Source organism: Paramormyrops kingsleyae, chromosome 24 (genome assembly GCF_048594095.1).
Source record: "Paramormyrops kingsleyae isolate MSU_618 chromosome 24, PKINGS_0.4, whole genome shotgun sequence".
Lineage (NCBI taxonomy): Eukaryota > Metazoa > Chordata > Actinopteri > Osteoglossiformes > Mormyridae > Paramormyrops > Paramormyrops kingsleyae.
In genome coordinates this window covers 16,761,808-16,775,195 of record NC_132820.1, presented here as the reverse complement: position 1 = coordinate 16,775,195, position 13,388 = coordinate 16,761,808, and the positions used below count along the sequence as shown (strand labels likewise).

Below are 13,388 nucleotides of genomic sequence, written 5' to 3'. Positions count from 1 at the left end.
CATCACAGGTTACATATACAGTAAATGCAAAAAGAAAATCCCAATGACGTATTAATGGTCCTCTTGTCATTTGGATTTTGCTTTCACATGGATGTCAGGAAGCAGCAGATATGCAGTATGTATGTGAGGGATTCTGTCTCTATTTAGCATTACTGCCTTCAGTCCACATTAACAGGTATAGCAGCATAACCACAGCTATACTGCCCCCTTCTGTTTGAAACTGAACAAAGACTTTGCCCTTGACATTTCTATTTTCCCCTAAACTTAAGGTGAAGCAGACATAAGTTGAACCAAAGAAATGTCATGTAACCTCTATGTCACGCCAGTGTGGTCTTGAATGGGGGGGCTATGTTAGAAAGAGGAATATTGTGAGGCGAGGAAAATGGCCAGAAAATGGCAAGAAAGACAAGCAGCAAGGCTCAGAAGGCACGCAAAGACAAAAAGGAGGAAGGAGAGACGACCGCAACTTCCTGTTAGTTTGATGAGGGGGTTGTGAAACAGCTGTTCTCTTATTTTAAGCACTGTAAAAAAAAAAAATGAGAACATAGTATGATTTATACAAACATTTGTATCAAGAGGTATGATTGTAGGGTTATCCTGTTAGCTGGCTTGTTTGGAGTATCTGACAGGAGCAACACAAAGATGATGTTCACTAATATCACTGCTGGCTTCTCCCGTGAGTGTCGACCATGCAGCGTTTTGGCCGAAAGCTCTTTAAACACCAACCCCCCCAATGCACCTGCCGGCAGGGCTGGCAAGCAAGAGAGTGCCAATCTGAAAGTGTCTGATGCAGGAAGATGGGAGATGACATACAAGGCAAGACAAGGTATCTGATTTTCTTAACATCTGTTTTTTTGAGACACACAAAGGTGTGATTTTATAGGATATATCTGGACCAAGTGGCAGTGATCCATGCTGAATATGAGACGTGTTTTCACGACTGACTGAACAAAGGCACACAAGTCTGTCACACTGTGAAAGGCACTGATAAGATCTGCATGGACCCGTGGTTAAAGATTATAGATCGAGCAGCGCACTCACACACCGCCACACTCATTTCTAAATATATATCATGCCTGTTCCTTTTAAAACTGATTTTCCTACTTACATGCAGCTTGGTAACAAACAAGTATTCATACTAACCAATCATATTTGTCTGGGGTGACATCATGGATCACAATCAGCACAAGGGATCATCTCAAAATTATCTTTATTCAGCTATAATAAAATATAAACAAATGGGATGGGATTTACTTAAAACTTGAGATGTGTATTTCATATAATCAAGGTACCAACATACGTGCAAAACATGACTGAAGCTTAATTTAAGGAAACATTCAAATCCTGTGCTTCGGATTTAATCTGTGTCTTACAGTAATATCATAGAACTGGGTCACAGCGTGGCTCAGCAGGCTAAGCCTCAGAGCTTGTGGTCAAACGGTTGCTGATCCAAGCCTAGCCTCAGCAGAGCAGTCTGTGGGCCCGTGAGCCAGGCCCTTAATCCCCAGCTCCATGGGTGCCTCTGCCCACCAGCCTCTGCCCCACAGCCTCCGCCCCGCAGCCTTCACCTGGGCCACATTCATATTTATACTGCAGGTAAATTTAGGGATGTGACACTGGTGGCACCTCAACATTACAAATGAAAGCTTCATAGCATCAAGTGTTTTATGCAAATTTGTGCTCCCGGTCATTTGTGCATGGTTCACTATTCAGGTGAGCATCTCGATACCTTCCACTGATTTTTCCGGGGATGTTTGCAGATGTGTTGGGGGGAGGGGTGGGTGCATTGAGTCCAGTATCCTGAGTGGCTTTGAGGCGTATCTGCTGTCTGTCAGTCAGGAGACACAGTTCCTGTATTAACACATTTCTGCTCTGCAGCCTGACCCACTGAACTGCATAATTAGGCTTGATTGCATCTGGATATTCTTTCTTATTCAAAAAGGTCAAGGTGTTCAGCTTCTCTACACCAGCTTCGATTTTTGGATTTTTTTTATTATTTTTTTTGCGACTTTCTCAAGAAAATGTTGCCATAAACATTTTTTTTTAAACTTTTTTATGACTTTTATGACTTTTTATGACTTGTATTCAAATTAATACCTGTAATAACGGACTTCAAGGGACCTGACAAGACAGTCCGTTATATCCAGAGTTGCTGTATGCCCAGAACACAACTACAGGACACCATTTACTCATGCCACATGCCAGCAGACACAATTATAGTATAGATTATTATATTGCACACGTAGTAATCCAACTTTACCTGACCAGATGCGTGACTATTAATAATCCCGTCTACGTATCTGCACTGGATATCACAGGTTCGCCACACGCCTTGTAGGCGGAGCCTGCATGTCCGTTATAGCCGAACAGAACTACAGCTAAAAGCGGCCCTGAGGACCAAATTTTTTATCCGTTATAAGCGAAATTCCGTTATATGCGAGTCCGCTATATCCGATGCTTTTTCTGCATCAAAGGCGCACAACAGGTGTTATGCCGAAAAAGGCATCCCTGCCATAGAATGCATGACGGTGTTCTGACGAGTTAAGCTTTTAGGGGTTTTTGGGGAGTTAGGGTTTTTGGGGTGTTTTTGGGGATTAGGTTTAGGGTTAGGGCTATCGATTAGCACTACGGTAGCCTAACTCGACAAAGTAGCTCAACTCGTTTCAGATTAGCGACCAATCGGTCATTTAGAGACAGGCATGCATTCTACGGCAGGGATGCCTTTTTCGGCATAACACCTGTTCCAGTGGACCTCGTCTGTTAGAGACGATATTTCGTTATAAGCGAGTCCACTATAACAGGATTTTACTGTATGTATGTTTTATACATCCATCTGTCTTTCACACCGCTGGCAAGCATTTTATTGCATAAAAATTACATTGTTTCTCTCTTAACTTTAGTTTCATTCAGGCCGGAATGCTAGACACCAGCTGATTTTAATGTGATGGCTCAGCTCCCTCTAGTGTCCAGAATGAGTTAAGACAATCTGCTACCAAAGCCGTTATTTGGGTCTGAACGGACTGAGCATCAGGAAGAATCAAAATAATTTTGTCACGTCACTTGTCACCAGTACACAGGTTGCAGGTCAGGTTGATTGGCGAGTCAAAATTGGCGCTGTAATTGTGTGTGTGTGTGTGTGTGTGTGTGCGCGCCCTGCAGTGTGTTGGTTCCTGCCTATGCCTCTTGTTCCCGGGGTAGGCTCCGGTCCCAGTTGTGATTAAGTGATTACGGTGATCAATGAATGGAATATAAGTATACATATATATCACATAAAACATTTGACAAATCTATGTATGTAAAAATGAAGTCAGAGAAATGAGATTTCCAAATCCGAGATGATCCTGAATTCCATAATGTGTCTCATTTGCTTAAATTGTTATATTCAAGTGAATTTATAGAAACGAATAGACTTTAAAATGTACATCTTAAAAATAAATCTTGAAGCTAAGCATTCACCTGAATAAAAAATTAGCCTAACTAACGATTCACCCAACTAGTTAATAAAAAACATCATATGAAGGAGACGGTGTGAATAATGTGACTGACAAGACCACCCAGGTCCGGGACGTCAGGGTTTGGCTACAACCCTGTGTTTCTGCATGTGATACCCAGAGTGTGGAACACTGAAGACTAACCTGAACCTCGAATGGGGAATTTGTGTAAAGTGGATAGATTATCTAATAGTGTTTACCTGCGATTAGGTTTTGTCATGTTAAATCATATAAGCTGCATGAATATACCCCGTATCATATGCTAGAGTTGTCTGTTAGTGTTACAGTACAATGCTGTATAAATACATTTTCATAACGTCTACTTTTTTAAGTAAAGCTTTAAATGAACATTCTGATGATTTCCGTTCACCTTATCAAAATGCGGTATTAATACTAGAATAGATATAAGAGATCGTGAAGGTTCTCGTGGCTAAATGTGCATCAGAAAATGCAAGATAAGCGCTGAGTTTGGAGGGGAGGTACAGTAACAGGAAACAGGAAAACAGTCTGCAGACGTAAGTGGGGCACAGAGGGAAAGACACGTACGGAAGGATGATTCATGTGAAGTATTTCACAAGAGCGGCTTCGAATTTGTACTGAATAAGCAGTTGGACGACGGACAGATTGATGCTTATAATTTATTAAAAGTACCCATAAATGATCTACTTTCATACGATAGTAAACAGTATAACAAAAATGAAATCCATAGCCCAGTTATAATGCTTTGGTATATAAATATGCTGGGAAACATAAAGATAACACCTGTTCCAGTTACCAGTTATTCGATGTATGGACAAAAAAAAATGACAAATTCAAATTCAAATTGTATAGTGCAATTGCTTTTTGCGACATTTACTGTGCTACAACTCCCGTAATCAGTGTTGGGGAGTAGCTAGTAACATGCAACAGCATTAGATAATGAAATTACAAGATACATCTAACTGCAATCTGTTAAAATTACTGAGAAAAATAAGTAATTAAATTACAGTTACACATCAAAATGTTGTTTATTAGAAAGGAATATATGAATACATTGAAATATGGTTTTTAAAAAGCTTAAACGTAGAATATTACATTCATTCTGTTGCTTTGCATCTTTCTACTGTGCAGAAATACCTTCTTTCGGTTTATTTCCAGACACTGCAGGCCAGCAAAGCCGTCGGCACTTGACAGGTTTATTATTGCAGTTTAAAGCATTTGTCAGAAAATTAATGATAAAGTAATCAAATGAAATGAGTTGCATAACTTTGATGAAGTAATCAAAATATTTACATTACTTAATACACTAACAGGGTAACTAGATGATCCAGGTAGCAGCTCCAGTAAATCATGGTTTATTTCTTTAAGCAGAAAGGGAGAATGAAGGGACTGCAAGGGGTCAAAAAAAAAACTGGAAAAACGGAAAGTAAGGCACAGAGCAACACCAATGGTAGGAAGGAACACAGCAAAACTACAATAATAAACAGGGGTTAATTATCATGACTGTCTGGCTGGGGACTTAAAGGGATGCAGAGGTGTACAAGGCTGTCACCTCTGAGACCATCACACACTTCCGTTCGTGGACAGGAGCCACCTTCTTAGCCAATGGGTTAAAAAAAATGGAAGTTACAGAAATGTATAAGAACTCAGCTTTTCTGTTGTTCAGGGGTTCACTTCTTAAGAATGAGGATACTCTGCTTTTTTTTGCTGTCAACTCCAGGCACGCCCTGCTTTAATAAAGACATCTTATTTTCCTTAAGTCGTGTCAGGTAAACTTACTTCCATGCCTGGTGCCGAACAGAATTCATAGATATAAAAGTCAGTTACGCCCACACTTGGTGCCCAGCGTGTGGCCTACTGAGTCCCCTTGGCTGTTTCAGAGGGTGGGATCCTGTCTAGAGACAGGGGGACATAGTGTTCCTTCAGGACCGCTGGACAGGGGACAGGTGAGAACCATAACAAATCAACTGATTATTAATGATATGGGACAATAAGGAACAGGTGGGGTAATTACAATTAACAGGCACAGAGAGGTCAATTAACAGACAGGGAGAAATGACCAAGCACTAAGGGAAAACAAAACCAGGACAACCAAATGCACAGAGAACAAGGAGCAGAAACAAGGAAATGTATTTGAAACACCAATAGGAACGTTAAACCTTGAGAACACAAAATCAACAAACATAAAATAACAAGCAGTTTAGACTGGCCTCCCAACATTCCATGTGAGTAATACAATGAGATTGATAATAAAAGATAAATCATTAAAAGAAATAATCTTGAAAGTTATAAAAACATATTTATACAAAGTTTTTGTAAAATTACATTATCTCTGACAATGCTATCTGATGCTACACTTTCAATGTTCATTTAAAAGCTACAGAGATGCCAACAATATAGTCATAAATGTATATTTAGCTACTCAGTCCAAGCTACAGTTTGTGTTAAAATTAAAATATAGTGCAGATTGTTTCCTTTGTTGGGGCGAACAGTAAGCAGTTTCTTTGGAACTGGGTGGAAATTACACTAATAAAATGTACACCTTGACATGTCAGATTTGAGCGCATTTTTACCCCATTGCCCTTCCATGAAATGTGCACCTTGACATGTCAGATTTGAGCGCATTTTTACCCCATTGCCCTTCCATAAAATGTCTGCCTTGACATGTCAGATTTGAGCGCATTTTTACCCCATTGCCCTTCCATAAAATGTGTGCCTCTCCGGTCTGATCTTCACCTCTGGTCTGACCTTCACAGATTTCAGTACCATTACGCATAATAATACGCATTCTTTATCATTAGAACCCGACCAATGCAAAATGCATTGATTTTCACACCTGTTAATATCAGGCTAGTTACTTTTGATAGGTATAACACGCAGACATGAATTGCATATCCTTGGAATCCAGAGAACTTATGTTCTTATGATCCTCCAAGTTGCAATGTTGTGTGCTAAAGTATTCCAAAGTAATTCTGTGTGCAAAGAGGCATATATTTTAAACATTTTTCAGGAAAAGCATCCATAAAATATTGATATTAACCAACTTAGATGGAAAACAAAGCACATATTCGCTTCCGCAATGGTCCACGCACTACCCTTCTGGGGAAATCATATTTATAATTTATTCATTATAAGTCTATAAATAAAGGAATAGAAAAACAAAAATTTGGCTGGGGTGCTACTGGAAATAACAACAAAACGCGGCATTCTACTTATTAGGAAGACAATCACTGGATATTTCCGCTCTGAAATACACCTCTTGGTGCTACTTGGACACATCATCAATGATGAACCCGAGGAGCAATATTTATTCACAAAGGTCGTGTATGTATGTTTGATGTCAAGCTCCGTAGAAGGTGCTCATCGTGTAACAGGAACACCTCCTACATGTAAACACAATGACTGCTAGAGAGTTGGTTTGTTTGAGGCTAAAATGCAGAGTTTCATCCTCTAATTTCACTTTACCAATCATTGCATATATAGACAGAAAACGATAAACATTCAGCATTAGACTCCAAAACCGTCTGATCGCAGATCAGCACAGGATCCTGCTGATTTTAAAATGCTTACATTTCCCACTCTGCCTCATCACCCGCTCAGAACGACCCATGGATTGAGAATCGCTGAACTAAGCAATGCTTCTTTCAGAAGTTATAAAGTAATAAATAAAAAAATAAATATAAAACCATGCATTGCTATTTATCAGATAACTTCAACAAGTTACCAAATGGATGTAGAATTAAAGATGTTCATTTCTGCCTGTCATTAACCATGTATTCCTTTACAATATTACGCCATAGAAAGATCCCCAATGAAAGCCCTGCATCCCCACGTAATAGAGACACTAATCTCAACATGTATAATATTATGTTTGTGGTGCCTTCAAATTTTATTTTAGATGAGACTAAAACTTGAGAAATTTCAATAGGCACAAGCAGGGGCACCGTACAGGGTGGGTCAGGGTGATTCCAGGGGCCCCTGACTGACCACAGCCCTAAAACATTTTGTTGGTCTGGACTGCGGGGCCCAACCTGACATGCTTTCATGGGGCCCAACCTGACATGCTTTCATGGGGCCCAAAATCTCTAGCAACACCCCTGGGCGCAAGTAGCTTTTCCTCATAAAAAAAAGATGAATCAAGCCCAAGACACATCAAATTATGACATACCTGAGTATCCCAGAATGTCCTGAAAACAAAAACATTCAGCATATGTGGCTGACTAATGCACATACAATGTAATAAGCCTGAAAATTCAAAGGGACAATAACTTATTGTGGTTGTGAGGTTGATCCTGTCCCTGGGTTATGGGGTTGATCCTGTGCCTGGGTTATGGGGTTGATCCTGTGCCTGGGTTATGGGGTTGATCCTGTGCCTGGGTTATGGGGTTGATCCTGTGCCTGGGTTATGGGGTTGATCCTGTGCCTGGGTTATGGGGTTGATCCTGTCCCTGGGTTATGGGGTTGATCCTGTCCCTGGGTTATGGGGTTGATCCTCTCCCTGTTCCTGTGCTCATGTGGGCTTCTTTCTGTTCTGGCTTCCTCCTGAGCATTAACACCCTGCTAATGACCGGAGTCCAGTCTAGAACGTCACACTCAGACTGCAGGATGGACAACTCGAGGTGGCTGGACATCATCTGCATGATGCCCGTTACATGTGGGAGGTGTGTTTCCCATCGGGGAGGAGATGGAGGATGTGGAAGTTGAGCATGAAGTAAAAAGGCAATCCGTGCCATCTGATTGGTCAGTGAGGAAGGGGAGGGAGCAGGTGGAGCGCTGGAGTGTGGCCTGTGGGATGAGCCTATACTCACGAACAGTGCAGGCTGACTCGCAGAAATTGGGCTTGAAGCCCTCCACCAACTCCTTGGGGATACAGGCGTGCAGCCATTCCTGTTGGAATCGGTGGAAAAGACATCACCATCCATGGTGTAACTGCTTATCCTGGTCAGGCTTTGGTGGGGGGGGGTGGTGGCTGGAGCCAATCCCAGGCAGCATAAGGCTCAAACCAAGGGTAGACTCGGGATGAGATGCTGGTCCATCACAGGGCATGCAAACACACTGTGGGTCATCTAGAGATGCCAATTAGCCTAACTGCGTGTTTTTATACTGCAGGACGAAGCTGGTACACCCTGAGGAAGCCCATGACAGAATGCACAGATACCAAGCAGCGGAGGGATTCAAACCCTCCACCCTGGAGGTGCAACACGACAGCGCTGTCCACTGATCTAATCCCAAGGTGTTACCAGTATGGGATGGTATCAAACTGGCAGTGTCACTCACCTCGACGTTTCCATTGTAAGTATGAAGAAGATCCTTCAGGTTCTTGCCAGGACTGGGTGCTACAGGAATGAGTCTGAGAGCACAGGGGGGACACGGCCTGCTGTCACTTGGCATTTCCGACTCTTGCTAATAAATCATAGTAATTAACTCCAGTGCGACATAGTGGTAGAAATATGGTAAATGAGTAACATTGGTGGCTTACCTCTTGTAATAAAGCAGCACACCAACTGAGGCAATAAATAGTAACACACCAATTATAAAGTACAGGAATAGGTCAAACATTCCTCTGGTATCCGGGGGTTCTGGAGGGCACAGACAGGCAGTAAGCGTCAGTGGGCAGTAAAGATATCTGTCCTTCTTTCCTGCCCTAATCCATACCCAGCTGAGGTTAACAGCATTGGAATGGACGGCGGTAAATCTGTGCAGTCCGGCAAACCTCAGTGTCGTACCTTTGGTTCGGGCTGGGCGCCAGAACACAGGCGAGCTCCACTCGCTCCAGAACCTGGACTCACCACAGGAAGAAGATACACGCACTTTCACCTGGAAGGTGTAGGAGCTGTACTCCGAAGGAACGGGAATGTTGAAAGAAGTCCTCGTTCCGACGGAGAGGTCCTGGGAGAGAGGGCAGAGCGATCAGGGAGGTGGCGATCAGTGGTGGTTAGCACAGGAGCGAGCTTCCACCTGCAGGCTGCCCTTCTCACCTTCCAGGATTCCCAGTCTTTCCTGTAACGTACAGCGTTCTCCATACAACTGGGAAGCATGCTGGAATTCCAGTATAACCACAGCCCTGAGTTGTTTTCCAACTTTACCAGTGAAAGGTTGGTGGGCGGGTTCATTTTCACTACACAGACGGGTGAGATACAGCGTCACCGAGGCGTAGAAGAACAGCAGAATGAAGGAAGTGGTGAGTGAAGGGGCGTAGTAACTGTTACCCATAGACCGAAGTTCGTGGTGCTCCTCAATGCTGACGTTGGCCCAGAGCAGCTTGGTGAGCAGTGTGTTGAATCTGGAGCCTCGGACATAAGGCACCCTGCAGCCAACGCTGCCGTCCTCCATCCACACGTATTGCTGACACTCTGTGAAGTTCTTCGCCTTGTCAAACCTTGACAGACGTAAGAGCTGGTCATCCCCATAGCCAGCACTCCCTAAGAGAGATGCGCCCAAACACACAGAAGACAATCAGGGCCTGCTGCTCCACTCACGTGGTGTAGAAGGTAAAGTTGAAATTCTGGTTCCTCTGCTCCCAGGTGCAGTTTACATACTCAAGGTTGATGATCAGGCAACTCACATCTGCAACAGGAAACAGGAATGGATTGAAAAACATGGCAGAGACTGGAAGCTGCATGCTCATCACCCTTTAAGGCTTTTTCTTTAAGACACTCCCTTTAAGGGGCACTCCTTAAGGCTCTCTCTTTAAGACGCTCCCTTCAAGGGGCACTCCTTAAGGCTCTCTCTTTAAGACGCTCCCTTTAAGGGGCACTCCCTAAGGCTCTCTCTTTAAGACGCTCCCTTTAAGGGGCACTCCCTAAGGCTCTCACTTTAAGATGCTCCCTTTAAGGGGCACTCCCTAAGGCTCTCTCTTTAAGACGCTCCCTTTAAGGGGCAATCCTTAAAGCTCTCTCTTTAAGACGCTCCCTTTAAGGGGCACTCCCTAAGGCTCTCTCTTTAAGACGCTCCCTTTAAGGGGCACTACCTAAGGCTCTCTCTTTAAGACGCTCCCTTCAAGTGGCACTCCTTAAGACTCTCTCTTTAAGACGCTCCCTTTAAGGGGCACTCCCTAAGGCTCTCTCTTTAAGACACTCCCTTTAAGGGGCAATCCTTAAGACTCTCTCTTTAAGACGCTCCCTTTAAGGGGCACTCCCTAAGGCTCTCTCTTTAAGGCGCTCCCTTTAAGGGGCACTCCCTAAGGCTCTCTCTTTAAGACGCTCCCTTCAAGGGGCACTCCTTAAGGCTCTCTCTTTAAGACGCTCCCTTTAAGGGGCACTCCCTAAGGCTCTCTCTTTAAGACGCTCCCTTTAAGGGGCACTCCCTAAGGCTCTCTCTTTAAGACGCTCCCTTAAAGGGGCACTCCTTAAGGCTCTCTCTTTAAGACGCTCCCTTTAAGGGGCACTCCCTAAGGCTCTCTCTTTAAGACGCTCCCTTTAAGGGGCACTCCTTAAGGCTCTCTCTTTAAGACGCTCCCTTTAAGGGGCACTCCCTAAGGCTCTCTCTTTAAGACGCTCCCTTTAAGGGGCACTCCTTAAGGCTCTCTCTTTAAGACGCTCCCTTTAAGGGGCACTCCTTAAGGCTCTCTCTTTAAGACGCTCCCTTCAAGGGGCACTCCTTAAGACTCTCTCTTTAAGACGCTCCCTTTAAGGGGCACTCCTTAAGGCTCTCTCTTTAAGACGCTCCCTTTAAGGGGCACTCCTTAAGGCTCTCTCTTTAAGACGCTCCCTTTAAGGGGCACTCCCTAAGGCTCTCTCTTTAAGACGCTCCCTTTAAGGGGCACTCCTTAAGGCTCTCTCTTTAAGACGCTCCCTTTAAGGGGCACTCCCTAAGGCTCTCTCTTTAAGACGCTCCCTTTAAGGGGCACTCCTTAAGGCTCTCTCTTTAAGACGCTCCCTTTAAGGGGCACTCCTTAAGGCTCTCTCTTTAAGACGCTCTCTTCAAGGGGCACTCCTTAAGACTCTCTCTTTAAGACGCTCCCTTCAAGGGGCACTCCTTAAGGCTCTCTCTTTAAGACGCTCCCTTTAAGGCATTTGCTTGTGCTTGGTGCTGTGTTTTTCTTCTTATAATAAATGTTTTACGGATATAATATCTACTTACAGATAACCAGTTCAAAGAGACTGCAGAGAAGGGGAATGTCAGACATACAGTACACATTGCATTCTCACTCTGATCACCTCTGTAATGGCACATGCTGCAGAAAACATGCTGGACTCAAAAATAGGATGACCTGTGTCTAGTATCATAATAATATTTGATATCAGATGCATTTGCCGTGGTTCTTATCAAATCACATTTATTTTTTTCAATGAATGGACTATATTTAAAGTGTAAATAATACAGAAATCTATGCTGTCAAGCAGAATTATTAACAGCAGGTAGATTAGAAGAGGTCTGGACAAAAATCCTATGTTATAAACTGAAAATGAAAAAATGATGGTTGGAGAACTAATGTTTTTCGAAGCCAAATCATGACACAAAGACTCCAAACGGTATCCAAGGCAGAAATGCAGCCAAAAGAGACAAAGATATCTCGGAAATCGTAATACATTGAAAGCAGTGGGTTTCAAAATACGTCATTCACTTCTGTATATTTATTGGAAACACACACACATTCATCATTAAATAAAAGAAATTTGCCTGAACAAATTGAGCATGTGGTTTGATTTTCATTTCTGCACAAGTGGACGGTTTCCTGTTTTTCCGCACGGAGGAAACATACAGGTTTTGTGAAAGTGTTCTACGGTGGTCTATTTCCCGCGCATTGTCGAAACCCCCTTAATCGATATGCTATTACGTGAAACAGAGGCCAATGTGTCACTGTGTCTAAAGAATGAGCAGTTAGACCAGGCAAGGAGAGAAGGACCTTCTTGCACCGCGCCATATGCAGACTCACCTTGCGAGGGGCTTGATCTCGTGAGGAACCACATCAGGAGCAGGAACGTCATTAACATCTTGAAAGTGTCCTTCTAGAAAACCGTGAAAAGTGGACCAATGCAAAGCAAGACAAAGCAGTAATGGAAAAGTTATCCTCTCTCTCACTGTCAGTGTCTCCGTTTCTCCGTAACTGTCAGTCTCTCCGGTTCTCCGTCGCTGTCGGTCTCTGCGGTTCTCCGTCGCTGTCGGTCTCTCCGGTTCTCCGTCGCTGTCGGTCCTCTCCGTTTCACCGTCGCTGTCAGTCTCTCTGTTTCTCTCTCGTTTGCCCTTTTTTCTCTCTGTCTATCAACTCAGAGCAGTAGTTCACACTTCCTGAGTTGCTCATACCTAAAACCGCAACGTGCAGCTGTGTTCTCATACGGCCCCAAAGTTTCAGATAAATATTGAAACAAAGTCAGAAGTCTTTCAGAAACCAGTTAGTCATATAACCTTGTGTGATTCTGTGAGTTATTCTGTGAGTGATTCTGTGAGTGATTCTGAGCACATCAGTGGCAGCATCAGGGGCTTGGTGACCTTGTGGAGATCCCAGCTCATTGTCTTTAAGCAGAAACCGGCAGAAGGTTTATGGCTTAGCTGCAACTGCTGTTATTAAATACTTTTATTATGAGCTGCTGTCTTTATTGGGATACATTGATTTTGAGATTCATGCCTTTTTGTTAAATTCCTGTAAGAATTTAAGGCAATCCTGAAAAATGTTTCACAAAATTTCCGGGAAAAGAATCATTATTGCTGATCATATAATGTAATGTCTTTAAGGCCAAATTATTATCTACAATATTGTGTTTTATATACACACACACATGCATACAGTACTGTGCAAGGCACAGAAAAATAAGTTTAAATATTCTTCATGTTGTTGTAAGACTATATTATGTCTGTCAATGTGTCAGCTTAGCCATTTCAGAACCTCTCCCAAAGTCGCCGCAGTATTTGCAGCAAACATCCGATACACCCAAGTATTTTTTGACTCGACCACTACCCCACCTTCTTTGGCTAATC

At 43.1% G+C, this 13,388-nt stretch overlaps 1 protein-coding gene across 1 annotated transcript; it reads right to left on the bottom strand.

Moving 5' to 3' along the window:
- Positions 1-4,115: 4,115 nt before the first annotated feature.
- On the bottom strand, positions 4,116-12,688 carry LOC111834615 (cytokine receptor common subunit gamma-like). Its single transcript, XM_023794115.2, has 8 exons — positions 12,349-12,688; positions 9,950-10,037; positions 9,680-9,849; positions 9,449-9,588; positions 9,197-9,359; positions 8,950-9,049; positions 8,748-8,820; positions 4,116-8,357 (listed from the first exon to the last, which is right to left on the bottom strand). The coding sequence occupies exons 1-8, from the start codon at positions 12,404-12,406 to the stop codon at positions 8,064-8,066; spliced, it is 1,086 nt and encodes a 361-aa protein (XP_023649883.1). The 5' UTR covers positions 12,407-12,688; the 3' UTR covers positions 4,116-8,063.
- Between the last annotated feature and the right edge of the window lie 700 nt (positions 12,689-13,388).